This window comes from Polistes dominula, unplaced genomic scaffold, assembly GCF_049000335.1.
Source record: "Polistes dominula isolate Pdom_NZ unplaced genomic scaffold, Pdom_raw_medaka contig_16, whole genome shotgun sequence".
Lineage (NCBI taxonomy): Eukaryota > Metazoa > Arthropoda > Insecta > Hymenoptera > Vespidae > Polistes > Polistes dominula.
In genome coordinates, this window is record NW_028301040.1 from 6,897,024 (window position 1) to 6,923,808 (window position 26,785).

At 33.2% G+C, this 26,785-nt stretch overlaps 3 protein-coding genes across 10 annotated transcripts in view; 2 read left to right on the plus strand and 1 right to left on the minus strand.

The window, feature by feature from the left end:
- The first annotated feature begins 27 nt into the window (after positions 1–27).
- Positions 28–6,435, plus strand: LOC107070579 (dicarboxylate carrier UCP2). The gene is made up of 5 exons (XM_015328907.2): positions 28–163; positions 355–476; positions 2,447–2,556; positions 4,162–4,374; positions 4,471–6,435. The coding sequence occupies exons 1-5, from the start codon at positions 44–46 to the stop codon at positions 4,854–4,856; spliced, it is 951 nt and encodes a 316-aa protein (XP_015184393.1). The 5' UTR covers positions 28–43; the 3' UTR covers positions 4,857–6,435.
- A 614-nt stretch (positions 6,436–7,049) lies between these two features.
- LOC107070576 (cytosolic carboxypeptidase 1) overlaps positions 7,050–26,785 on the minus strand; it is a 29,150-nt gene continuing 9,414 nt past the window's right edge. For 5 of the 8 annotated variants that reach the window (XM_089174696.1, XM_089174695.1, XM_015328903.2 and 2 more), the window contains 6 exons: positions 26,045–26,557; positions 25,783–25,961; positions 10,281–10,533; positions 9,340–9,464; positions 8,912–9,064; positions 7,050–8,227 (listed from right to left, as the gene is read on the minus strand). In XM_089174696.1, the coding sequence (XP_089030822.1) occupies positions 8,131–8,227; positions 8,912–9,064; positions 9,340–9,464; positions 10,281–10,533; positions 25,783–25,961; positions 26,045–26,557 (1,320 nt within the window). In that variant the 3' untranslated portion in view covers positions 7,050–8,130. Of the gene's footprint in view, positions 8,584–8,911; positions 9,065–9,339; positions 9,465–10,280; positions 10,534–10,581; positions 12,593–18,505; positions 18,806–25,782; positions 25,962–26,044; positions 26,558–26,785 lie in introns of those variants that run through there. The other 3 variants (XM_015328900.2, XM_089174698.1, XM_089174699.1) reach the window with 3 other exon arrangements.
- nw (narrow) lies at positions 18,812–25,752 on the plus strand. Its single transcript, XM_015328904.2, is given in 5 exon segments — positions 18,812–20,197; positions 22,025–22,176; positions 22,178–22,383; positions 22,561–22,716; positions 23,639–25,752. Coding segments are annotated over 5 exon segments (1,365 nt in total). The 5' UTR covers positions 18,812–20,151; the 3' UTR covers positions 24,444–25,752.

A 26,785-nucleotide genomic window follows, 5' to 3' on the forward strand; every position in this document is an offset into this window, starting at 1 on the left:
AGAATTTGAAAGATAAAGGATTAAGAAAAAAAAGGATAACATCATGAAGCAAGGACCATCAGAAGATTTGCATATCGGTTTGAAGCTACTTACTGCTGGCACTGCGGCTTGCATTGCTGATTTAGCTACGTTTCCTTTGGATACGGCCAAAGTCAGGATGCAGGTAAGATATTTACCATTTTTTTCCACTTTTTTCTTTACTTTTTTCGTATAACCAAACCACTTGTATGATTATTTTATTGTATACGTATATAATTGGTGATACAAGCATTATTACCACACGATAAAAATTTGTATTCAAATGAATTTTTGAAATTAATGATTATTGTTTTCTTCTTTTTTTTTTTTTTTTAGATCGCTGGCGAAGGACGAACAATATTGCTGGCATCGACAGAAGGTTCGATGCTCGCAATGAGAGCAAGTCAGCCAGGACTGTTGGAGACAATGGGGAACATCGTCAGGGTTGAAGGAGCAAGGTACGTTGTCTAAGATCCATTTTAAAATTTAACAAAATTCAATGGGGTAGGTAAAATAACTTCATTTAAATATATATATATATATATATATAGATATACAAATATATACTATATACTTCTATATCATAGTATATATATACAATATACAAACTAGCCGACTATTTTTTTTTTCGTAGTTCTATCGACTCTTTTTAAGATTTCTCTTTATTCGTTTAAACGATTTAATCGTTATTTAAAATCGCTGCATTTACGGCCTCTTCTCACTAATAAAAAAGAAAAGAAAAGGAAAAGTGAATTAAAATTGAAAAAATATAATATACGATTTTCTCGCTTTAACAAAAAACAAAAAATGCACGAATTTTCCTCGAGTCGATGGCTCATTCACATTGAATGCTTTTAAATTCCTTTTTTTTTTTTTTGAAAATGCGATCGATCCCTTCGTCACTGCCGAATTCTACAAACGGTCTAATTATACCAATTATGTTATTAACTTATTATAGAAAAATATCCTTTTTTTTCATTCTCAATGAATATCAATATACAATTTTATATTATTATATTTATATTATATTATAGTTTAGCTATAGTTAGGCCGAGTGTGCATTAAGAGAAACTAATCTCGGTAGGAACGACGGAGATCGATTCGAAGCATACTCGAAGCAGATTATAAAAATTAAACAATTGTGGACTTCGATCGGTGAATTGCAAAGTACTCGAAGTGATAACGCTCGTTGACTCGTTCGATAGCTTTTTTCTTCTATTTCATTTATCCGTTCTTTTGTTTTTACAATATTTAGTTCATTTTAAATTCGTATGATTTGTAGAAGCTCTTTCTTTGTGAGTGCCAACAACGAGTATTCCTTATAAGTGTTCTACGTGAATCAAATCAATTGTCTAATAAGAATAAGATAATATTAACCTAAGTAAAAATAAAATTACAAAAAGAAAATAAATATAAAATACACACTATTAGGAGCGTTAGTGGCACTTTTTTTGATTGTTCATTCGATCATTCTTTTCTGCGAAAGTTGCTTTTTGATAAATTTCAAATAAGATTTTTTATTCTTTATATCACAATGCTATTAAAAGAAAAGAAATGAATTATTAATCAAGATAGTAATAAATAGTGCAAAAATTTATTTTTATAGTAAAGCAATGAGATTTGATTTTGTTATTATTTAAATACAAAGCAGCTATCGCGATCGAATAAACGAGTGAAAAATTATTAGACATTTCGGATATTTTCTTTGTAATATCGTTGATTTTAATTCACGCGTTACTTGTTTCCTATGAGTTATATTTATTTTGCCTAACTGCAGTTTAGTTTCGCGATTGCCAGCCCGGCATCTTCTTCCTTGGTTAAGCTTCCAACACGTTTTACTATTATGGGAGACGAGTTTAGTCCCAACTCTCGGCACAAGCTCTCTCTCGATGATACCACGTGGCTCTCGGGCCGTTGCTCTTTTCTCTCGCCTACGTCCACCTAGTTCTTTTAATTAAATTCATTAAAAAAGCAAACAAACAAACAAACAAACAAATTTTTTATTCTAATTCCTATCTAAAAAAAATAGACATTTAAATTAGATTTACATTGAGAATACTTTTACATTATTTCATACAAAAGATAAATTGCTCAAAATCATGAAAGATTATAAAAAAAAGAAAAAAGGAATAACATGAAAGAAAGAAAAAGATGTAGAATGAAATCCTATTTTTCTATTGTTGAAAGAAAAGAAAAAATCAAACCAAAAGAAATCAAAAAAATGAGGGGTTGCTGTTTGAAAGAACAAAAGGGACTTAGGTAGACAAAATGAGAGAGAGAAAGAGAGAGAGAGGGAGAGAGAGAGAGAAAGAGAAAAGAGAGACGAAGAAATATTTAAGAAAAAAAAAAAAAGATATTTTTGACATCCCGGGGAAAACGTTTGAGGGTAAATTTAGAGGGTGGTGAGCTTGAGCGAGGGTGGTTACAGGAGCCTGTACGGAGGTCTGTCCGCGGGACTCCAGAGACAGATGTGTTTCGCCAGCGTACGGTTGGGCCTCTACGACAGCGTGAAGTCACTCTACGCTGGAATCATCGACGGTACATCCAACAAACTCTCCTAACTTTTCATATATAAATATTAAAAGGGTGCGCGAACACGCACGCCTAAGTACGTACGGGTACTACATAATATATCTCCATCTCCATTTTACTTACAAACACTAACACACACGCACACACGCATACACTCATACATAAAATAATATCATTATTATATATATATATACCAAGTTTTACATAGAAAAATGAATATGCGGTATGTCATCAAATTAATTGAGTGAATTTCATTTTGGAGTTAGTTGGTATTCATATACGAATCGATTAAAGTAATGGTCTGTTTGTTTGTTTTTCTTTTCTTTTTTAATAAATTCCTTTTTTCTTATTTATTTATTCATTTATTATTCTATTTTATTTATTGCTAATGTATTTTATTTTTTATTAAAATCATATAAAATTGAGAAGTATATTAATTTTTGTTTAATAAAATATTTTATCATTTAACTATGATAACAAAAAGATATATTTGTTAAGAAAATTTCTTTTTAATCTATATAAATGTTAATTTATACTCTAAAGTAAAGCACTCAAATATTTTGTGAGTAACCGATAATAATTTTAATATATTTGATTTACTACAGCTAACTCTACAAATTTCTTATCACGACATATGTGCATCGAAAAAGAGAGAGAGAGAGAGAGTTAGAGAGAGTAGAGAGAGAGAGAGAGAGAGAGAGAGAGAGAGAGAGAGTGAAAGAAAATGATATTAATATAATATACATATATATAATATAATTATTTATATTTCGCGAGCATTGGGTTTCTCGAAAAGAGGAATTTCGTCGCCTTCGTCGTTTTCTTCGTCACTTCGTCGTCCTTCTCTTCGTTAAAAAGGAGGATGATATTATTTAAATAAAAGATAAGCGAGAGACAACGAGAAGGGAGGGGAGTTATCGATTAATAGACAAAAGATTAATCTTTTTATTTTTATCTATACTATACATTTTTTTATATAATAAATCCTATTCTCAATTCTAATCACAGGTGATACTCAAATATTAAATAATTTAATCCTAATTTTGTTAAATGAAATTTAGTTTGAACAATCGCGGCTTATTTAATTTCTGTTTTATTTTTCTCGCAAAAAAAAGCTAATTATTACAATTGTTGTTGCCTGATTAAATAAATTGATTTGTTCGAATATTCAAAAAAAAATTAAATTAAAGGATAATCGCTTAATCTCATCGGTCGAAGATTCTCTTTTCTTGTCACTTCATTTCAAACATTTGACACGTGTTCACGTAATTATTAGTTGACTCGAAGCACAAATATAAAAAAGACAAACAAGTTCATGTCAATAATCTAATTAATTTTAACATTATTAACCGAATCCTTTGATGTTACTAATAACCAACTGACTTCATAGAAAATTTGAAAAACAAAAAAAAAATAGAAATAGTTGTAAAACGCGATTGATGGCGTACTCTAAATCCTAATACCTGCATCCTTTAACATGTGTTTTGACTTTTTTTCTTCTTCTTCTTCTTCTTCTACTTCTTCTCTTCTTAAATTTCGTTCAACCAAATACAAATTTTGTTTCTCGTGGAAGAAAAGATTTTTCATTAGAGGAAATTTCTTTACCGACAGGAAATAACCGGAGCGGTTCGATGAACATTGGTATTCGTGTAATGGCCGGTATGACAACCGGTGCTTTAGCGGTCCTTTTTGCCCAACCGACTGACGTCGTTAAGGTTCGTCTGCAAGCTGGAAACAGTGGAGGTTCGGCAGTGAGATACAGCTCAACTCTTCAGGCTTATAAAAATATAGCCAGTGTTGAAGGAACTCGAGGACTTTGGAAAGGTATCTTTCAGTTTCAGTGGAACAATTGTTCTAAAAATGAAATTTTAAAAAATAATAAATAATTTAAAACGAATAAATATTGTCATGTATTAAAAGGTACTATGCCGAACATCTCCCGGAACGTGATTGTAAACGTTGCTGAGATCGTTTGCTACGACATCATCAAGGACATGATCATAAGCTCTGGTTATCTCCGAGACGGCATACCTTGTCATCTAACGGCTGCAACAGCTGCTGGACTTTGTACCACTCTAGCTGCTAGTCCAGTCGACGTAGTTAAAACTCGCTACATGAACAGCCCACCTGGCGAGTACAAGGGTGCCGTTGAATGTGCAGTCAAGATGTTCGTTCAAGAAGGGCCCGCTGCTTTTTACAAAGGCTTCGTACCCAGCTTTACAAGATTGGTATCCTGGAACATCATGCTTTGGGTCACCTACGAGCAAATCAAGAAACATGTGAAGAAAATTTACGGCCACGAATAAATAATCGTCTTATCTTTGAATTAAGACAAGACGATTATATTTACTAATGCTTAAACACAACACACATAACAAATTATGAGATTCGTCGATTGTCTTTGACATGGAGATTGATAATGTAGTTTGAATTCCCGTTGTTTCGCAACACTATCTGTGGTACATTCCTATAGCATCAGTGTCATTGTTCTTTAGAATCGCGCGTTGCTTCTTGTTCACTATCTATTCTCCATGATCAATGACTATCGTACTTTTTCTCTTTGCTAAACTCATCATCCTATCTCCTATAATCTTTATTCTCATATTTGTTTCTTTATTTTAATAGATACGATCGTACGTACACAAATATTTCATATACGCATGATGAAGCCAATTCATTGCTAATTTCATAAGCAAGATATTATTCTAAATAATCACTAAACTAATTGGAATCTTGAAAAATCTTTTTTGTTTATTATAACTGCGCACTCAATTGACTAAAATTGTAAATGATTTTTTAACGTACGATCGTGAATACAAAATTAAACAAATTGTAGACAAATATATAAACGCATAGATTTTTGCTATTGGATCGGCTTTGAAAAATTAGTAGAAATTCACATGTAACAAATGAAAGATAGATTAATGATAAACGTTAAGCATTGTTACGCGCCATAAAGACAATAATATTCCGTCATTATTTCGATATATTTGCCAATTTGACTGTGACACCGTGATATAAGAATTTTCTGGTTCGTAAATGTTCAGTCGCGTCGATCGATAAATCCTTTATAAAGTATTATCGCGAACGATCTATCTCGTCTCTTATTCAATTAAGAATATGTAACGTGCAACAATCTCGTTTCCGTCAATTAATCTTCATACAGGGGCACAATTTTTCTTAGATCCTCGATCGTGGATTTCTTCTATAGTTCGAGTCTTAAAAAATAAGTTACCGACAATTCGTCATGTAGTTTCCTACATATATTCGATCAATCGTATCTGCTTTATCAAGTATAGGTACACTTTAAACAAAATAGAAGCATTTATCGATTACGTATTACTTGAAATCAGTAATCACATATCTCTCGTTGCCAATATTTTTTAAAAATTACATATACAAATATTTTCTATCAATCGAGAGAAAGAAATTCCTCAAATATAGTATTATAAATCTACTGATTTCAATGTTCCGTAATTAATGCCGATCATATTATTTTATTTATCTTGAATCTTAAGTAAGGATAGATCGAAAAATCTCTGCTTATTGCTTTATTATCGAAGAACAATTTATACCTGCAACGATCGACGATTATTTTTCACTATTAGCGTTCGATTATAACGTATCATCATTTTTTAGTAAGATAAAAATGAAAAAGAAAAATAAGAAAATTTGTGATGTTTATTTAATTGCTGCCTGCTTTGAAACAAAATTAAAATTTCAATTTAACTATATAAGTATATATAAATTTGTAATCACGTATATTTGACGATAGATCGCTGGCCGAACTATCTTTTTTTTTCGAACACGCAAGCATGAATTTGATAACAACAAAAGACAAAAGACACACTTATGAATTTTTATTTTATATTTAGGTCGCTCGCATTTATGTCATATAACTTACCGTTTTCCGCATTCTCACGAATCAAAAATTGACCATAATTATCTCTTCTTGGTATGATTATGATAATCAGTTTTTAAAATGTTTCATATATTTAACACTAGATTTACGAATTGAGCCAATTTGACTCATTGAACATTTGATTATTTTATATATTTATAAAATTTAAATACTATTTTTTGAAAACTTATTGGTTTTTAGTTACGTAATGAAATATACGTAAATATTAGTTCAATTCCTTTACTCAATCCTTTATTCAAACAATGTTATTACGTCATTAAAAAATAATGAACAAAACATCCGTAAATCTAGTGTTAATAATCTCTTTCGAAATTCTTTTCAAAAGTTTTTCTAAGCATGCATATAATATGCGTCACAGCACGTTAAATATTCTTTGAATTTCTTTTTACTTTAGTCGCGTAATTAACGCAAGCACAACAAAAAAATATATATATATATACTATAACTATAGCTGTATTAATAATAATCGTAACACCGTAGAGCAGCACCATTATGTATACCGCTTGTATTAAAACAATTAACGCAATAATAACCAGAGTTTGTTACACTTGGTAACAAACAAGTGATGTTCTCTGTATACTATTCGTGCGATCTTATTCATATTAAAAAGTAAATGAAAAAGAAACTTGAAAAAATAGGAAAAGACAAAAAAAAAAATAAGAAAAAAAAGAAAATTACAAAAAAAAGAAATGTTAAATATATTTAAGAGTGACGTTGAACTTGTAACAGCACACGAGATATCATTTAAATGGTAGATTAGTCATCGTTCCAATTCGATTCGTCGTTTGAATTCATTTTTTTTTTTCAATATTTCTATTTCTTTTGATTTTGATTTTGATTATGTTCATTTATTTCATTTTATTTTATTTTATTTCTTTTTATTTTCTATTAAATGTATCACATGTATGTAACTGGTAGCAAGGTACAAAGAGAGAATGCGAGAGTGCGAGCGATCATCTTCATATTATTCTAATATTCAAGTAGATTAGAAGTCTTACATTAGCCGATCGCATGTATATGTGAGCTATTATATATTTGAAAATTCCTACCAAAGATATTGTCAATAGTTTGTCGTTTATTGGAGTAATCGTTATATACTTTTGCTTTCGCGATCAACTCGTAAACGTAATCGTTGGATTTTCTTCGTGTTTAATTTAATTCTTAATAACTACGCTTTGTGATATAAGATTTGAATGAATTACATTTTTGAACTATCAGAAAAATTGTAACAACAGGATTTAAATTCGACACGAAGAATATTCCATTTGAAAAAAATTCTGGTTCCGAGAAATTTCAATTTGACTTTCTTTACAAAGATAACATTATTGTAAATTCGTACAAGACTTTTCAATCGTGCTAACTCGTATGTCGTAGAAGGGTAAGCTTTGTGAACTTTTTTATTTGCACTTTTTCTTTTTTTTTTTAGATATTCGAAACAACAGCTTGTCGTGTGTATGTAGATAGTAAATAAGTGATAAAAGATTTTCACCATTTGTTAAAATTTTTCAATAAATCTTTTTCACAAAATAATGACTTCGTATATGCCCGATTCGGAACCAGAATCGACGTATTTTTCAACAACAATGAGTAAATAATTTATCTTCTGGCAAGTGGACGTTCGATTTACAAATCTTTCAAACTGAAGGAAAGATAAATCCTTAAGTCTCCAAATCAGACTCGTCCGAATCACAACTGGAAGTTACTTCTTCCACCATGCATCCTGATTTTTCAGGAATATTTTCTTCCACTAGAATCCTACAAGAACACAACAACAACAAAACGAATCGATTAATTTCCTGTTATAAATAATTTACCAAAAAAAAAAACATGATTACAAGTGGAAAAAAGAATCCAAAGTGATTAATGATTAGTCTAGTCAAATTAAATCTCAAACAAAACTTTTTGATCTTCTTTAAATCCTGGAGCAAATTCGTGGTTAAAAATAAGCAAACAAAAACGTGCATCACACGATTTTTAATCTATATTTACGTTTCCTTCGCTAAGGAATCCCAATGATATGATGTATAGCAAGTTTGTCCTGAATGCATTTAGGTTTTCTTCTCATTTTCCGTAGAATACATTTTCGTGGACAGCAATACTCTTCGATGTATCTGTGTTCACCACAATCTTACTTTTTCTAAATCTCAACAAACTCGAATGGGACAATAATTAATCTATTTAATTCATGACGATGTTAGAAAGATTGCAATATTCATTTTCTTCAACCTAATATTGAGTCACGTAATAAAAATATATATAATAATAGTGAAAATATCAAAGTTTGATATACAATTATTAGACTGGAGTTTAAGTTTCAACTTTGTGCATTGACTAAAAATCGAGCAAATATATTGAACAAATAAGTTTAACCTGAAAACGTAAATCTTAAAATCTATATTGCATGAATTAAATTAACATAAAATAACTTTGATAACTTACTTATCAATATTTAAATTTTCATCAGCATCCTTCATCATGGCTAATGCTTGACAAAAGTCACGTCCAACATCTTTCAAATGATCCGTATCGAAATGTAATCCAGCGAGTTTTCCTTGATCGCAACCACAGAAGCTACTCTCCATCGTATAACTTCTGTTAAAAGGATAGAATTTAATGAATTCGTTAATTAAACGATACTTTCCCTGTATGTAATCAAGTAGGAAAGTATATAATTTCAAGTAGCAAGTAATGATATAAAAAGAAAAAGAAAAAGGAAAAGGTTTCAAATGCATAAGGGAGAAGGGAGCAAAAGCTTGTTCAGTAAGCTCGACTGCAGAATCGGTAGAATCGTGAATTCGACCTTGGCCGACCCCACATGTAGACTCATTGCAAGTCAGATCGTTTCTCGAGATGTGATCGGTACTTACCTCGAAATACCCAACTCCCGCCATATGGCAACCCTGGCGGTGGATTCCTTATTTCTTTCTACCTTGAAGGAGCACAACGGCAAAGCAAAAGCCGGTGAAACCTTTTGCATTAAATGTGGTAACATCTACAAAACAATTTTTGACACTATTATTTACAATTAATTTTAACTATTGATATATTTATGAATTTCAAATAGATCTCAATTGTGGAATTAAACTATTATTTTATTACGAGCATGTTTTATCATTGTTATAAATTGTAATGTTTGTATAATATGGATTAAATTATATTTTGTTTGTAAACCCCTAAAATCTTTGATGGTTTGAACCAATGATATATAGCTGATTTACAAAGACGGGCCATCAAATTCAGTTTAAGAGAATCTGTGGTCACAGACAAAAAAGAAAGGTATTTTATGACGCAATGAGGCAAAGTATCGGGCCTCGAGTTACATGTTTGAAACCAACTACTTGTCTAAACAATTTTATTACAAGTATGATCGATCACTGTCGCGTATAAATTATCTTTTAAATATTTATTTATATATTTTTCTAGAACTTATATTATATATAACTTATTATGCTATATTATTATTCAAACGAACAAACTTTGTGTTAAATATTTTAATTATTTAAGCAAATGATGACGAATTAATGAAAAATTGTAAAAATGAATGTTCATAAATCTCTGAATACTGTGTTTGTATGATTTTAATTTTATTTGTAATAAATATAATTAGGATAAACCGTAAAAGGAAGGGGATGATCTATGGTGATTTGAGTTTGTTAGGTTTTCCTTTGGAAGAGGAATTTGAAAGACGGCCGAGAGACGTCGATGCGTTGATTTACGAGAAGCACGCGCGCGCATCCATCGATATACACAGTGAATACACGTAGAGTCTAAAAATAATATCCTCGTCGATCCCTCTTTCGTCCCTTACCAAATACTGCACCGGCTGGTCCGGTTTCGCCCTGTCCGCGGCGCTCCAGGAACTCGACCTTGAACAACCGAAGAGAAACACGTTCTTCCTCCGTGAATGGCCGTGATAGTCGACGAAGACGTGAGGAGGTCTTCTCAGGACCCTAGTGCAGTATTCCATCAAGCCCTTCGTGTGATAGATCACTGGATGTAACGATTGATCTGGATTGCTCCACTGTCTGTTCAAGTCTTCATTCGTTAGTCCATATCGATTGCTATGGATCGACAAAAATAAATCAAGCCAAAAAATATCAATAACAATAGACAGATTTGAATAATTTATTCAACATTTAGATATAGATATTGAAATTTTCATTCAATTGTTAATATTAATTGTATCAATTTAAAATTATAAATTTGATTCTAGATTTTGCGTTTTAATGCAACTTTTAAGTTTCCCTTATAAGTTCCTTAATGCAAACTTTTAAGTTTCCTTTCATTTTTATATAAATTTTTAAGAGATAACAAATTAGGTGTTGCGATTAATTCAGCTCCGTGAAAATTATCATCCTTTTTTGTCAAGAAATTCGTCAGAGAATAATGAAGACTATTTCGAAGAATAATAGTTATACAATAACTTTATAAATAAATATTAAATTTGTTAAGATAGCATCGAATTGATTGCTGCACCTAATAGATAGAGGAACATTTTCAAAGCATCTGCATATATGCATCTGCTTGTTTGATCTCTCAGAATAGAATTTGCAGTGTTAGTTCCTTTGCTAATCGGAGTTCTTTGTATGTAAATACATCAAAGATTCAGATAGATTCAGAAGACTTTTGAAAATGCTGTATCTATTTAAATATGTCTGATCTTTCGAAATAAATTCTTTGCATTGCAAACAAATATCAATAACTTTAAACTTACAATAGGAACGAATAGGAATACTCTTGAAACTCATTAGAATTACTAACCAATCAACGTCAATCATAGTTATTGATAAAATACATTATACATTCATATTTTTTTTAAATTTTCATCAAAGTTCAAGTTGAAATATTGGTAAAATAATATGTATATAATATTTAAAAAAAAAAAAAAGAAATAGAGTAAAAAAGAAAACGAAGTTTCAATTTATTTGAACGAATAATTTTGATTAGTTTTGGTGATCATTTGATTTTGGTATTTAGGATAGAAGAAATATATAAAAAAAAAGAAAAAGAAAGGGTTGTGGGAGAGAGACCTCGAAAGATCGTCGGCATTTAAGGATTCAACCGCTGTTGGAAGGACGTTTCCGGCGGGCGGAAGTCGAAGCAGAGGAAGTGACACCTTCGCGTCGTGCATAGCTAATCATTTTCTAAGCACATCCTTACTACCACCGATGGCAAACTCCCTAGGTTCGATTATAACGTCGTCGTTGTGTCGTCTTGACATCGTTTCGGGATGTAAACCTTGTCCCGAGGTGATGCACGTCACTTAACTTGAATGTTAAGAGCTTCTTACCTTCACTTTTATACTTTTATTAAATTGTCTACTTTAATAACAACAATTTTATAAACTCTTTAATGTTTAACAATTGAAAAAAAACTTGAAAAGAAAATAATAATTTTTCACAATCGTTTAACTTAAACGTTAGAAAATTAGAATTAAATATACTATGATTCTTATAAATGAATATATATATCAGGTTGCAAAATTATTATTATTTTAAATTAGTCCTCGGTTTAATAAAAATCCTCGTAATAAAATGATATTTTATTTTAAATAAGTTTTTGTATATATCGAACGTTTATTAAAATGATAAAAATTATAAATAGACTTGACAATGTATTAAATTTCTTTATCCATTCGCTTTTGAATGGTATCCTAGTATGACACTACGATAAAGACATTAGCAATTCGATGATAGTTAATAACTTCCGGTATCGGTGTTACACGTCCATGTACATGTACATACATAACTACATGTACGAATATATATACATACATACATATTAGGAAGCTAGGTTGTTCTAGTCACGTTGGTAAGTAAAGATCGATTTCTCATCCAAGAGAAAGATGCTGCGAGAAGACAATAAAAAGTAATGATGCAGTTGGTAGAGACAGTGAAGTGTCGACTGCAGGTGTAACCATCTCTCTCTCTCTCTTTCTCACACACACACTCTCTCTTTTGTTTTTTTTTCTTTTTTGTTTTTTTTTTCTATTCTTCTCTCTTCCTTCCTCCTCCCAAACCTCTCCACTTGCCCTCTCGAGGACGTTCACCGTCTGATTCGTAGAATAAGCAAAGGAAGAAGAGTCATTCGAGATAATAGATTTCATCTCGTGTAGATTCCCTGAGTTTAAGAAAAAAAACAACTGTTAAAGTAGTAGTGGTGGGGAGTTAGGACTGCTTGGTATTAAAACGAAGTAATCAGCGTACGTGGAAAACTTGTGGAGACGTTTCGCCAGGTAATGCTATTATAATAAGAATCGGCTAGATCTCTCAGATGACGATCATTATGTGAAGTTTTAAAACGTTCATCTTCTTTTTATGTGAGTGTATGTGTGTGTGTTTGTTTAGGTACGGATGTATGTGTTTGAGCGTGAATTAGATGGAAGTTTTTTCTCCCGTTCCCATACGAGAATACGTTTTTTTATTTTATTCGAATAATACTTAACTTTTATAATAGTTTGAACGATTCGAAAAATGAATAAAATATCGATGATATTGCAAAGAATTTTTTGTATCGTCATGTGTTACGTAAAAAAAATGTTACTTCTATTTGCGTACCACGTGTGTGTGTGTGTGTGTGTGTGTGTGTGTGTGTGTGTGTGTGTGTGTGTGTGTGTGCATAGGTGTATGGTATTTAATATTGAAAAATGTTTATAAAATCGCAAATAGAATGTAAAAAAGATGATTTATGATATTTTTGAAGTGAAAGGAATCATTTGTTGATATTTCCTAGATAAAAAAGAAAAAACATTATTCGAATAACTGGAGAACAATCAAATTTGATATACGTAATTTAGCGAGCACCCGGTGTAATGGACAGCATAAGTCTGTTCGTGCGAGCAACACCGATGTCAATGACTTGAACCGAGGAGCCTTGACCGCGAACTTCTCTCTCACCTCTTGAGAAATCCTCGAGAAATTACGTCTGACCGAGCTCACGTCTCTGACTTGTCCCGCAACATACTCGCTGGTTCCGTCATTCTTACCATTCGAATATCCTATTAATTACTTATTCAAATTGCCAATTTTTTATTCATCAATGAACTATATTTATCATATTACATCATCCCTTCTAGAAAAAACCATACAAGCATTTTGAACTACTAGTTTGTACCACTTGCGATGATAAATTTATAATTTCATGTTTATTTTTTTGTTATATTGAAGATTTATTTAAATTTATTAAATAATATTTTATCAATGAGAATCAATATGTATATATATAATATATTCCTTGAAAGTTAAACATATGAACATAAAATGTGAATGAACAAAAATTACATAGTACACGAAAGTTCACTTTCGTTGCTAGCTTAATTGCTCGTATTTTCTAATTGAAAAGATTAGATTTCCCATTGGAGAATGTAATTTCTTACTCGATTCTAAACTTTAAGTAGAACACACAATCACGAGAGAGAGAGAGAGAGAGAGAGAGAATGCACTCTCATGCGATTAACGAGAGCAAGGTATAAAAGCTTTCGGTGTATCGATCGGAATAACGAAATGAAGTTCAGCTAAAGGATCGTGCACCGGTTCGTTGCTTGCTCAAGTAAAGGCCCCACGTTAGAATATATTCGTGACCGGTCTGGATTTGCATTCCTCCTCCAATCCAAGGTCTCCTGGCCCTTTTTTACGAGCTCGCCGGTACGGAAAAGGGCCGAAAGAATCCCTTCGTTTCTTCTACCAGTTTCAACGATCGCTTCTTCTTCTTCTTCTTCTTCTTCTTCTCTTCTTCTTCTTCTTCTCCTTCTTCTTCTGCTTCTTCTTCTTCTTCTTCTTCTTCTTCGAAGAGAATTCTTCAAGCCTTTCTTCGATAGAATGTAACTACTCTCTCAACGAGTACTCCTTTCTTTCTTTTTCTTTTTATTCTTCTTCTTTTTCTTGTATTCTTAAAAAAATAGTTTAACTCGCTTTAAACACATTCCATACGTAATTATTAAGGTATACTTATGCGTTATCTACGTATACTTCCTTGCCATAAGGAATGCCATTTTCATCTTAAAGTTATTTCTAAACTGACGTGAATCTCCTTTAATAATGTCGTGTAAATGTCGTAGAAAGACAAGAACTTGCTTATTTATTCAACGTTACTCACATACCGATTGCCTATCTTTATTCTTCGTTACTCCGTGATATCGTGTCTTCGAAGATTATATTTAACACCTTAAGGAAACGTTTTTCTCCTTTATGATTTGTTATAATAAAAATGATTGCATTAAATCTGTCCAATGCTGATAAATAAATCAATTAATTTATCTATTATATTCCAGTAAAATTAAGGGACACTTAAAATACGAATGATAAATGAAAATATATCTGTCCATATTGACAGATAAATGAATCAAATAATTTTAAAAAGTTCAGCAAATCTAAACGTCAGATAGATCAGAATAAAATACGCCAAAATATCTAATAATATATATCCGACGTTCCTACTTGCTACCAAACAAATTGATTATGTTAATTATATGTTATAAAAAAAAAGACATCAAACAAGATGAGAACCATATCCTAGAGAGGAGTTAGGCTCGTTAAAAAGCTACCCGCTGGTATGAAACTTGAGTCTGATGAGATAACCAAAAAAAGACAAATCTAGACAAGAAAGAAAATTAGATTTCGAAGGTCTGGGTTCTTTTGGAAGATGACCTATCCCGTTTCGATCGTCTATCTCTTTCTCCTATTCCGTCTCATCAGATTATTCTACGCGGAATATAACATTTCGCGAACTGATATTCCATTCACTCGGAATAATAAAAAAAAAAAAAGAAAAAATAAGAATAAAGAAAAAAAGAAGAAAAGAGATAGATGAGAAACAAGTTTGAAGAAGAGCAAGGGAATGAATTTATTCCCATGCGTGTTAAATATTAAATTACGTATTCAAGGACAAAAGCAGAGAAATAAACGAAGCAGGCGGGGAGGGGAGGAGGGTTACAACGAGTCAGGTGATTCTGTTAAACTCGAGACACTAGTAATGCCCTTAAAGCGATTTAACCCTATGATTTCGATCGTTACTTATTACTATGAACGATCGTTATTCCATCCCCCATCGATAATTTTTGTCTTCGAGAAAAGTAGACTCGTCTTCTTCGGGAGTGTCTATAAATTCATGGGGGATAAGCTTGGATCTTAATGGTGATCGAGAAGAGATTCGCTTTTCTTTGAAAGTAACTTCAAAGGGATAAGTTTTATCGCTGTACTACTCGAGGTCGAATACACAAGATAGGGAGAGTGAGAGAGAGTTCACGGTTTCAGGTTCTAGGTCATACTCTTGTACTCTTAGCACGTAACAGAAGAAGAAGATGAGAAGAGAGACGACTCTAAGTTGATCATGGCTGTTATTATCATCCATTCCTGCTTTCTATCGGTGATTATGCATCGCCCCTTTCGTACCCGGCAGCAGTCAAGATAGAAGGAGAATAACCATCTATTTATTACACCGAGACATTACATTGTATAGCTCTAGAAATAGCGTTGGAAATATACAAATAGAAGAAAAAAGATGGAATTACTATATTTTCTAATCTAATAAACAATAAATAATAAATGGAAATATATATATATATATATAGAAAAGAGGATAAAAAAAATGAATAAAAAGAATGAGTTAGCATGACTATTAATGTAATTAGCAATATAATAAGTAAAAATATCTGTTGGTTATTATTGCTCTAGCAATATAATAAGTCTTTCTTTGCAAAAGAAAGGAAGTAAGAAAGATGTGTGACTAAGATTTAGAGGACAGCACGAGATTATGTTCCTCCTTCTTTCTTCAAAGGAAAGACGCAGATCTTTCGTGTATAGCGACGTCGTATAATCGCATTAAATCCTGAGGGAAACAAACTGTCTAAATATACATCTATGGGACAGGATGAACATAGTAAGCTGCGAATACGTAAGCTACGAGATCTATTCTAAAGAAAGATATATACCAAGTTCTCAACTTCATTCTATATTACTGGATCAATTTGATCAATAATAAATAAAATTCATCTTTTTTTGTTATTATATTTGTCAATTATATATAAAAGAATTAAACAATCTTTGACTGTACCAATTTTGATAGGGTAATATGATGAAATTCATTGAAAAATTACATGAAGATCACTGCATTTAAAATAGTACAACAAAAAGCATCGATAAAAGATGCTAAGCTATGTAAAAGTGAATTATGACTTTGAAAGGATAGACTAAAAATGAAAGATGTAAAAAAAAGGTAAGAAGAATATAAAAGGTTTTTTGGTTAGCTCGTGCATATTTCTAACTGAATACCATCTTAGGATAAAAGGAAAGGAAAGAAAGAAAGAAGTCGGATCATAAAAAAAAGTAATTAACTTTAGTGTGTGTCCAATGTCTGGCTAAACAAAATTTGTGTTCCTTCTTTTGTCCTTGAATTGGTTAATAAATTTCAACGGATCTTAAAACTAAAAATATAACTTATTATTATCTCAATGATACTAATTGCCATATATCGAAGTATATATGAAAGTACGATATGAGGATCACTGTCCTAGAAGTATCAAAATGGAAGAGTCGACGAAGAGCCTACGGGGCCCTATGAGTCCCTCCGATCGTCTTGAAGCAAGCGAGGTTGTTCGCGCGCTAAAACCAAGATCTCTCTGTATGCAAGAAAGAGGAGTTTGAGAAGGAGGTGGTGGATGATGGGAGACGAAGAAAGAAAGAAAATAAGAAAGTGAGAAAGAGAGAAAGGATATATAAAAGCAGAAAAGGGAGAGAGAGAGGGAAGAGGGCCTTACATAGCGATCGCTGGCAGGGCCTGAAATAGACCTCGGCGAGAATCCTCCTGTAGAATCCTCTTCTCCTCCTCTTCCACTTCTTCTTCTTCTTCTTCTTCGTCTTCTTCTTCTTCTTCTTCTTCTTCTTCTCCTCTTTCTTAGCCGTCGCATCGGCTGGTTGCCTCGAAAGCCCTTCGTTGCTTTTATTTTGGCAAAAAACAGGCGAAAACCCTCCGAGGCTCGTTTGTGAGAAGTTGCTTGCGAGAAAGAGAATAAGAGAGAGAGAGAGAGAGAGAGAGAGAAAGAGAAAAAGAAATATAAAGAAAAGATGAAGAAGAAGAAGAAGAAGAGACTCGTGCTTGTTTATCCAGGATCCAGCTCCCGGCAAAAGCATCAGCTCGACCACGAACACAGTTCGACCCCCATTGGCCACTTTGCCGGAGCTCTCTCTAAGTGCATTCGAGTGCATTCGAGTACGCTCGGTGAATTCCCATGGGAAATACGCCGCTGGGTAGGCGTGACCTGTTAAACTGACCTACGCCAAGGTAAAGATAAAACGTGATTTAACCGCGGACCTTCTCCCTTAGTTCTCTTCAAGAGACACCACCGATACTTCCGCCATTTTGTTTGATCTTATATAAATTCCTTTTTCAACACCCTTTATTTTCTTTCCTATTTATTATAATCGTTCGATTAAATTTATATTTAATATAATATATTAGATTGTCCCATAAGTACACCTTTCAAATAATATATTCATTTTATAAATAATATATATATTTTCAAACGTAATATTTTTGTTCGATTTGATTAATTTGTATTTTATCTATTTGTTTTTAAAATTAACCGTAGAAAAAATGAATAAAAATTACAGAAAAATAAGAAAAGAAAATAGGATAGACGATGAGATAGAGGCTGAAAGTCAAGAAAAATATATATTATACTTGCTACCAGTGAATCAGCAGGGTCGTGAGAACTAAGAGGCGACAAGAAGCCGCCACGAACACGACTGTCCGAATGGCATCGCGATAAAACACGATGCCACGTTAACTCCGTTGGCTTTCTCAACTCTCATATGTTTAAACACGAAAGTGTTGTTGAATGTCTCGAGGGTAGTGAACTCCTGTTTCATGATCGAATGAATTAGCGGTATGTTAATTTCGTAAGCAACGGTATATAATGGGATAATCAATATTCATATACGACCGTTGTAAACATAAGAACAACTGAAAAATGTATAGAAATTCTTAAATCAACAAGATTAAGCAAACGAGTGGAATCATTGGAAATTAAAACAAGAATTAAGAAAATTCGTTTTTATTTACAACGACGTTTGATTAATTTTTTATAATAAATACCATTGATTAAATCAATTATTGAAGAAATTAGAAACGATAAAGTTAGACCTTGTTAAGTGTCTCCTCGTTAAGATCAGCTCGTTATTGTAATATATTCTCAATGTAAAAATAAAGGAACGAAAGAAGGAGTTTCCTTAGTGCGGTAGGTCTCGAATGTCACATGAGGATCTTTTTTTAGGGATGCCCGCACAGAGCTCGTAACAAAAATAGCTCGCCGTGTATGATCATTGATCCATCGATGTGCTATAAGCAAAGAAAAGAGATAGGTAGAACAAAAAGAAGAAGAAGAAGAAGAAGAAAAATATAAAAAAAAAGAAGATGAAGAAGAAGATGAAGATACGTAGGTTTTCTAGGGTACGGGGTACCGGTTCTATATTGTAACCAAAGCATACACGATAGTTGGAGCAAGAGAAAACTGGACTGGACGATATGTACCATCAGTAACAGCAGCAGGTGATCTCGAGCGAAAAGACGCGGTCAGAAATGAAGCCTACCTTGAGACTGAAGTCTTTTTGCGGCCTACCGTGTCGATAGGTTCTCTGGGATAGAAGTGGGATCCCATTGGTTACGAAAATACATTTTAAAGTTATCTATATTTTATCTATTTGATATCACTAATTTACCATAATACATGACAAAGTCTAATGGACCTCAACAAATGTTCTTTTCTTTTTATCTTTGAAATATTAGGTTGCCCAGAATGTTAGCGCCGATTTTGCATTTTATATATACATAATGTGTTCTTAAAATCCCTAATATATAAATGTGGAATTAGTGAGGATTTTGAAGTAATGATTTTAAAAATTATTAATATATTATTATATTTATAAATTAGAAGAAACTTTTCAGGCAAGCCAATACATTTTAATGGACTTCATAAATAATTGTATTTAATAATTTGAAAAACACAAGAAATGAAATGGTAATTCGTACAAGCAGATCTGGACGGTACAAAATTCCAGAATAAATTCTGAGAAGATCGAAGAGCAAATCGAAACGATTCCACGCTACTACTACGCCCGATGATCCAAGGCAACTCTTTTTCTTAAAGTCAACGAACCTACTACTATGTACCCATGAACCAATACGCATGAACAACACATACACAGACGGTTGTAATAACGTATACATTGAGGTAAGTTTTTTTGTTAACTCGTCGAATAGAATTTGTTAGCAATCCATTAGAGTTTTGCACTTGGGATCGTGGATCTAAAGATCAACCCAAGGACCAAGGATCTATCCTTCGACGTCATCTTCATCTTCTATTCGTCTGGGTTATCCCTCTCCAGTTGGCAAACTCAATATCTATCTATCTATCTATCTCTGAAGCTATACTCTCCCCTCTTCGAAACGATAGTTCGAGCGTCCCTTCGTGCCTTCGTCCGCCCTCCTCTAAGCTGTTGCTGCTGGTGCCAGTGAATCATCTTCAACGACCCCCTCCTCTTGGATCCGGCCAGAAGACTCTTAAGGGGGCCCCCGACGCAGCGCGAGGCCAGTCCGAGAACGCGACCCTAACATTAACATCCGGTGTATTCCGACAGTCGGAAACGGAAACGACTGTTTGATCGTACGATTAGTAGCACGGCAACATGAAGATCGCTACGCTGCTTCTAGTTATCGTGGCCTTCGCTTCAGGTTAGTACTTTTATTACATACATATTTTTTTATCCATTTTTCAATACCTTTATTAGCAATCGCATTTCTTTCTTTTTCTTTTTTCTTCGTACCGTGCTCGTTCAATTGAGGTATTTTACTTTCAGCAAAGGTATACTTCTTGTACCTATCTTCTCTCGTCACGGTTAAGTCGGATTAACGATTCTCGCGGCATCGTGAACAACGAGCGTGACTTACTCGATGAATGAAACGTATAGTTTAGTGAGACGCAAGTCAACTTGCTCGCTCGCGAGTCTTCGCTTTTCACTGCCGGCAGACGTCTCAAGGTCTTCCGGTCGTTTAACTATCACCTGCGTCGCCAGTTTTTCCACGGATGCATCGAACTTCTTTTTACTTTCCCCCTAGTTTTATTCCTTTTTTTCTCATTTCTTTATGTCTTCACATGCCGGCATCAAACGACTTCCAGAGCTAATCTTTCTTCATTCGTGCGATTATTATTAGAAACTTTCTATATATATTTAGAATACCTACTGTGAGAATATCGTCGAGTTCTTGCAATAATCGTGTACAAAGGAAAATGCACCTTTATCTTCTTTCTTCAAATATTTTTTCTTTTTTTTAAATGTTGATATTTTTATAAATGTGTGTGTGAAAGAATATTAGATGATAGATCATATATTTGATAGATCAGAAATAAAAGCGTGAGATACAGAGAGATAGATAGTAAGTTATGTGATCTCGTCTAAAAGCTGTTTGGAACCCTATATCACTAATAATTCATAAGTACAGTTAACCAAATAATCGTGTTAGTTCAATGAACTCTCCCGAACACGTCTCTGTGTTAATATCATTCTATTCACAAAAGATATCCCTCGTGTGGTTTCAGTTAAATAGCTTGGTGTTGATGAAGAATGTCCCTGTTTAGGATAATTAAGGCTCTTTGATGAAATAACCTAAAGGCAAACGAGTACTATACAAATAGACTATAAGATTTTTTGTCGAACCGCGAGACAACATTCATTTTAAAATAAAAACTTGTCAAAAGTTGAAATAAAAATTTCTAAAGATATATTATTATTCCGAAGGAATTAATTAACGATATCAAACATTATCAAACGATTATGTTACAAGTTGAAAGTTCAAAGAACCAATTAACTAACAGGAGCAAAAAGAAATAATCAACACATTTGTATAAGAATTGCATTCGAATGTATGATCATTCTCGAATGTAACGGTTCGCTGTGAAAAGAATCGTTCATCGGCCACGCTAAAATGGGACACCGGGTAGATTAGAATTCAACAGATGGTGTTCCTCCGTCTGGAGATGCCATTTGCGGTTCTGTCGGAAGTCCATGAAGGAAACGTGCTTCGATGAGATAATAATGAGGAATTCTAAAGTTTTCTTGATATCGATTCTTTACCGGTTTTTGAAAATTCGTAATATGAAAAAATAACATTTCTTTATGATCATGCATAATATATGCTTCGAATTATATCAAAAATTGTTTATAATTTTATTGTCATAAAAAACATTCAAGTTCAATGCATTAACTTCTTTTTTTTTTCTAAATTACTCTCATCCTGGTGAATTTTTTGTAAAGTTATACTGGTCAAGATTATTATTATTATTGTGTTACTACCGCAATTGGAATATATTATACACCATGATGATTAAAACGATCATGTCGCAAAAAGTGTCAGTCATAAGTGTCAATTACACGTTTGGTCTAATTTCATGATGATTATTAGACACACACACACACACACATTGTTCTCGTTAATCAAGCGTATAAAAATATACAATTAATTGATAAATTATTTTTCTTAACGTTCAATGAAAATTTACAGGTCAAAGGATCACGACAATTCAGCTCGATGGTGTTCAATATTTTGTATCAAGAATGAATCCATATAGTCCAGAACTCAACTACTTCTTAGCGTATCAGTATTGTCGTTCTTTGGGTCTTCAACTGGCATCCTTCGAAACGAAGGAAAAATCGAGACACAATGACCCAGTACTTAAAGAACGCTGGTTACACCAAGTACGATTTTTGGACGTCGGGTAACAAACTTGGCACGGATATGTTCCTATGGATGAGTACAGGACTACCCTTCAACACCACATTCGATTATATGCTTAAGAGACCTGGAAACAGACCTGCTGATGTTCCACCTGGCACCGAACCTCAAAGAGTTGCACGTGAAAGGTAAAAACAGAAACTAAACATAAAAATATCAATTAGAAAATAGAAAAAATCCTGCATTTATACAAGCTATAGATGAATTAAAATAGAAAAAAAAAATAAGATTAGAAAATATTTATCATCGATAATTTCGAATAAGATATCAGAAAAATTGTTATCGATATTTTATTTGTATTACAGTGGCGACAGTGGCAGTGCGGACGGTTGCGTTTCGATGGTAGCACCAACGTTAGCATGGGAAGCACAAGATTGTACCCTCGTAAAAGACTTTATCTGCGAGCAAACAAGATGCTACTACTATAACTACGGCAGCATTCCAGTCTCCGCGACTCAGGGGTAAGAGGTGAGATAATACTTGTCACAAAAAATACACAAAATTGCCGAGAAAAAGAGAGATAGAAAAAGAAACTAAGAGAGAGAAAACCAGAGGATGCCCAGTGTCTCCAAGGTGAATCCTGCTGGTTATAAGAATATAAAGTATACGGGGAACTGATAAAATATGTAAATGAAATCTTTCCCCCATAGATATATAAGATTTCTTATACGTTAACACAGGATCAAATTGCAATGTTTTATCAGTTATCTTCATTACCTAGCTGATTATTTTGCAGACAAAAATTATGAAACTTTCTAAATGCTTATATTATACAGTAGTTAGTTGATAATCAGAAAAGGTTGTTGGTAATCTGGGATTCTCCGGTAACAAAATATACAACTGACATAATTCTCATAATTTTATATCAAACGTACGTAACGCTTACTTTTCTTTTTGTTTTTTGATCACTAAGATAGAAATATTTACTTGGTTTTAGCTAATTTTTGAAATAAAAATGAAAAAATAAAAACGTAATGATATCTGATATCTAGGTGCTTTTTGTAACAACGCAAACATTCTCTCGCCTCTCGCTGCAAATACTCAAAAACAAAGATAAACCAGTTACACAATCAACACACGCACATACACATGTACGACAATGAAAAAGTTTCGATCCATGAATTGGTTAATTCTATAAGTAAAACTTGCCAATTGGATCCAGACTTTTGTTCTTTGCGTTTATAGGAGCTTCCTTTTAATAAAAGCAAACTAACATAACTAATATAATAAAGATAAGATGAGAGACGTTGCTTCATTAAGAATAGAATTTATAAATAATGATCTTCTTCCTTGGTAGTAACGTCTTTAATGGGAAATAAATTGAAAGGAAGGATCGAAATAAAATGTTTGAAGATTAAATTGATGGCGAGCTGAATTTTTCAGAAATCGCAGACCCTACATAACGACCACCTCGGCGCCAGCCAGCGACGACCAGATCGACGAGCACGTTAAGGAAGATAATAAAGATGAGAAAAAACCGGATGAAACTATCGACGAAAAGACAACGTCATCGTCGAACGAGGAAAAGGAAGAATCAGCGAATGAAGACATACCCGAAGACCCGGTCGTTAGCAGGCTGATAACAACAGCCGCTTCCGTGTCTGGCAAGCAAGAAGAAAAAGACGATCAAGAGGAAGAAGAAGAATCTACTGCATCGAGCGTTTTAGGAAACATCGAACATCGTAGGCCAACCGATGCATTTGATAGAGAATATGATAATACGAGACCCGATAATATTCCGGATATCACGAGTCTCTTCACGGCTAGCAGTGCTGATGGTCAATCAAACGTTCATCAAGCAAGAAAAGACAACTCTGCTAGTGTCTTCGATGGCCTGGAGACTCGTGAAATCCTTCGTACAGCTTCTCGACCATCCACTTCGGATATGAAGATGGAACACAGAGATTCTCTCGATTATGATTTACTCTCGGATGCCCCAGCTGAAGTTCAAGCTGACGTTCAAGGTGAAACTGAACCTCCTAATAACGGTTTGGAAGATGCTCATACCATTGGTCCATACGACACAGTTCAAGATTACGTTAACGATCAACAGGACATTGGTGAATCGGTAATGATGAAGGATCAGGATGATGACAGTAGTACGATCCTGCCAGAGGCGGAACCGGCCTATAGGTACAACATCAAAGTGCGCACCAACGGCAAAGTATTAGACCCTCCGTCCAAGTAACGCTTTACTCTTTAGGCACCGACGCCTTCGTTAAACGCGTTCGTTCGTTTACTAATTGTAAGAAAATTAAGAAAAGATAATTAAGATAAAAATGAAGAAGATGACGACGAAGGAATAGGATACGATTAATCTTCGCAAGAAAATAAATTGCTTGCGATCATCATCATTTAAATAAGTTCTTCTAGTCCAAGAACACTTTGAACCAATTAAACCTCTTCTCTCATGTTAACGCATTAATACAATCATAGTATTTAAATTAAATCGCAAAGCAATAACGTCGTAGGAACCTAACTTCTTCGCATTTTCTTCAAACGTTAATCTATAACGCTATTTTTTAACACACGTCAATCATCGCGTTTATCGAAAAAGAATAATATTAATAATATTAATAATAATAATAATAATAATAATAATAATAATAATATTAATAATAATAATGGTAATGATGATAATAATAAAAAAAAACTGGTTAAAAACTCGTGGATCACCATAATCATCACGGGGGATCATCGGTGGCACGAGAAATCACGGTCATTTTTCATATTGATCACGTTCTAAGCTAAATATCACATCCGATAGTGGACGTACTAACTTGATGTCCTTGGTTGGAGGAAAATCGAAAGATAAAATTTTAGTGAAATTTCCTAAAAGTATTTTATGAAACAAATATTAGAGATCAGCTTAAGCTATTTAATTTCTAACTTCATAAAATAGATGATTTAATAATGAAATAATTTCTATTTTCTTAAGATAATAAAAAATGTTTTTCTCCAACTGATGATGCCAGACTCGTATCGATAGTACGTCTTTCATTGGTGCGTTAATTGTAATGCATGATATTCGTGACGCCAGCTGACATCAACGTAACATCATTTTCAATCATTATCGTTCGAAAGATCCTAATTAAAAAAAGAGACCCTTCTCTCTCGCTTTTCATTGATTCACCAATGTGAGCAACTGATAGTCCGCTGACGTCACGTTTTATTCATCAAGATTTAATCATCCCTTAGACTTAAATGAACACGTTTTCGTACGTTCACAAAACGAAGAGTTCAATGACCTCGGCAAAGAAAGAAACTATTGTTTCTTTCTTTGATCGAATACAGGCAAAACGAAACTCTTCCGTTATCTGAACGTACAACGATCTATTCCTAAATTACCCCCTTCCTCGTTCTCTTTTTTTTGGGAAAAATTATTCACTAAACTGTTACACGATAAGTCAAGCACTTACAATAATTTTCTACAATACTACCGTACAACAGTGTGAAAGAACGCTCAACTTGTGTAATAAATATCGATAGTACTATGAGTCAATTGTTATTCATGTCCTATCACTTACCAACCATTGACCACACCTTCTGGGTTCAACATCGGAACGATTTTAAATACATAATCGTCACGTAAGCTACTAGCATAAGTGGAATTGCTTAGAAGAGTCTCCAATGTTCCATGCATTATCCATGATGCGTTGCTTTCACCTGGATGAACTCTCGACGTAAGAAAGATCATTTTTCTGTTCTAAACATATCCCAAGTAAATATCATCAATTTTTTGACAATAATATTCAATGTAGATGTTATACGAACAAAGGTAAAACTTACTGATATAGGATTGTCTTTAGAATCTGGCGCAGTTATAGTCAGTAATGGAATTTCATTGTTATTTAACGACTCGCAAAATGAATCGGCACGAAAGTAAATGTTCGAAGAACTAATCCTTCCAGTCCATTTCCAAATATTGGTCATTAATTGAGTATAAGTATAAGGGAAGTGATATGCCAGATAACAAACGTCGTGAGCATGAGGAAAGATAACTGTGAAAGTTGTCGTCAAATAATTCTTTCCCTTCGTTGGTTTCTGATAACAATTTCTATAGTAAGAGATATCTGTCCCAGTTCTGACCCAACCAGGTCGTCCCAATTGCGCTTCGATTACGCTGAACAGAATAGGCTTCATACCGAAATTAAACTGAGAGTTGGCTTTTTCGCAATTTATTATATTGAACGTGTAAGGAGCATTTATTTCCATATTTGAAACTTCGAAGTAAAACCATTGGTGTCCAGAAACACTGTTAACATCTGGTGTTAAGATCAAGTCGTATTCTCTCAAGCCTATCTGCAAGCAAGGAAGAAAAATACAGAGAAACGATATGTGTAAAAAAGAATTCATGGATCTAAGCCTAATCAGATTTTTTTTTCTACTTTAACATGTTCACCATTCAATGTATAGTTCTGTTAATCGATCTGTTAAAGATTGAAATATGTAAATTAAAAATTCATTGAATACGTCGCAGGGCGTATCAAATAAAAGGAATCACGGTTCATTAGCTTATATTAACAATAA

Bases quoted from the DNA above. Each gene is read 5' to 3' on its own strand.
- LOC107070579 (XM_015328907.2), top strand. From the start codon at position 44: ATGAAGCAAGGACCATCAGAAGATTTGCATATCGGTTTGAAGCTACTT. The intron at 164-354 runs GTAAGATATTTA...TTTTTTTTTTAG, and splicing joins CGGCCAAAGTCAGGATGCAG to ATCGCTGGCGAAGGACGAAC. The intron at 2,557-4,161 runs GTACATCCAACA...CTTTACCGACAG, and splicing joins CTACGCTGGAATCATCGACG to GAAATAACCGGAGCGGTTCG.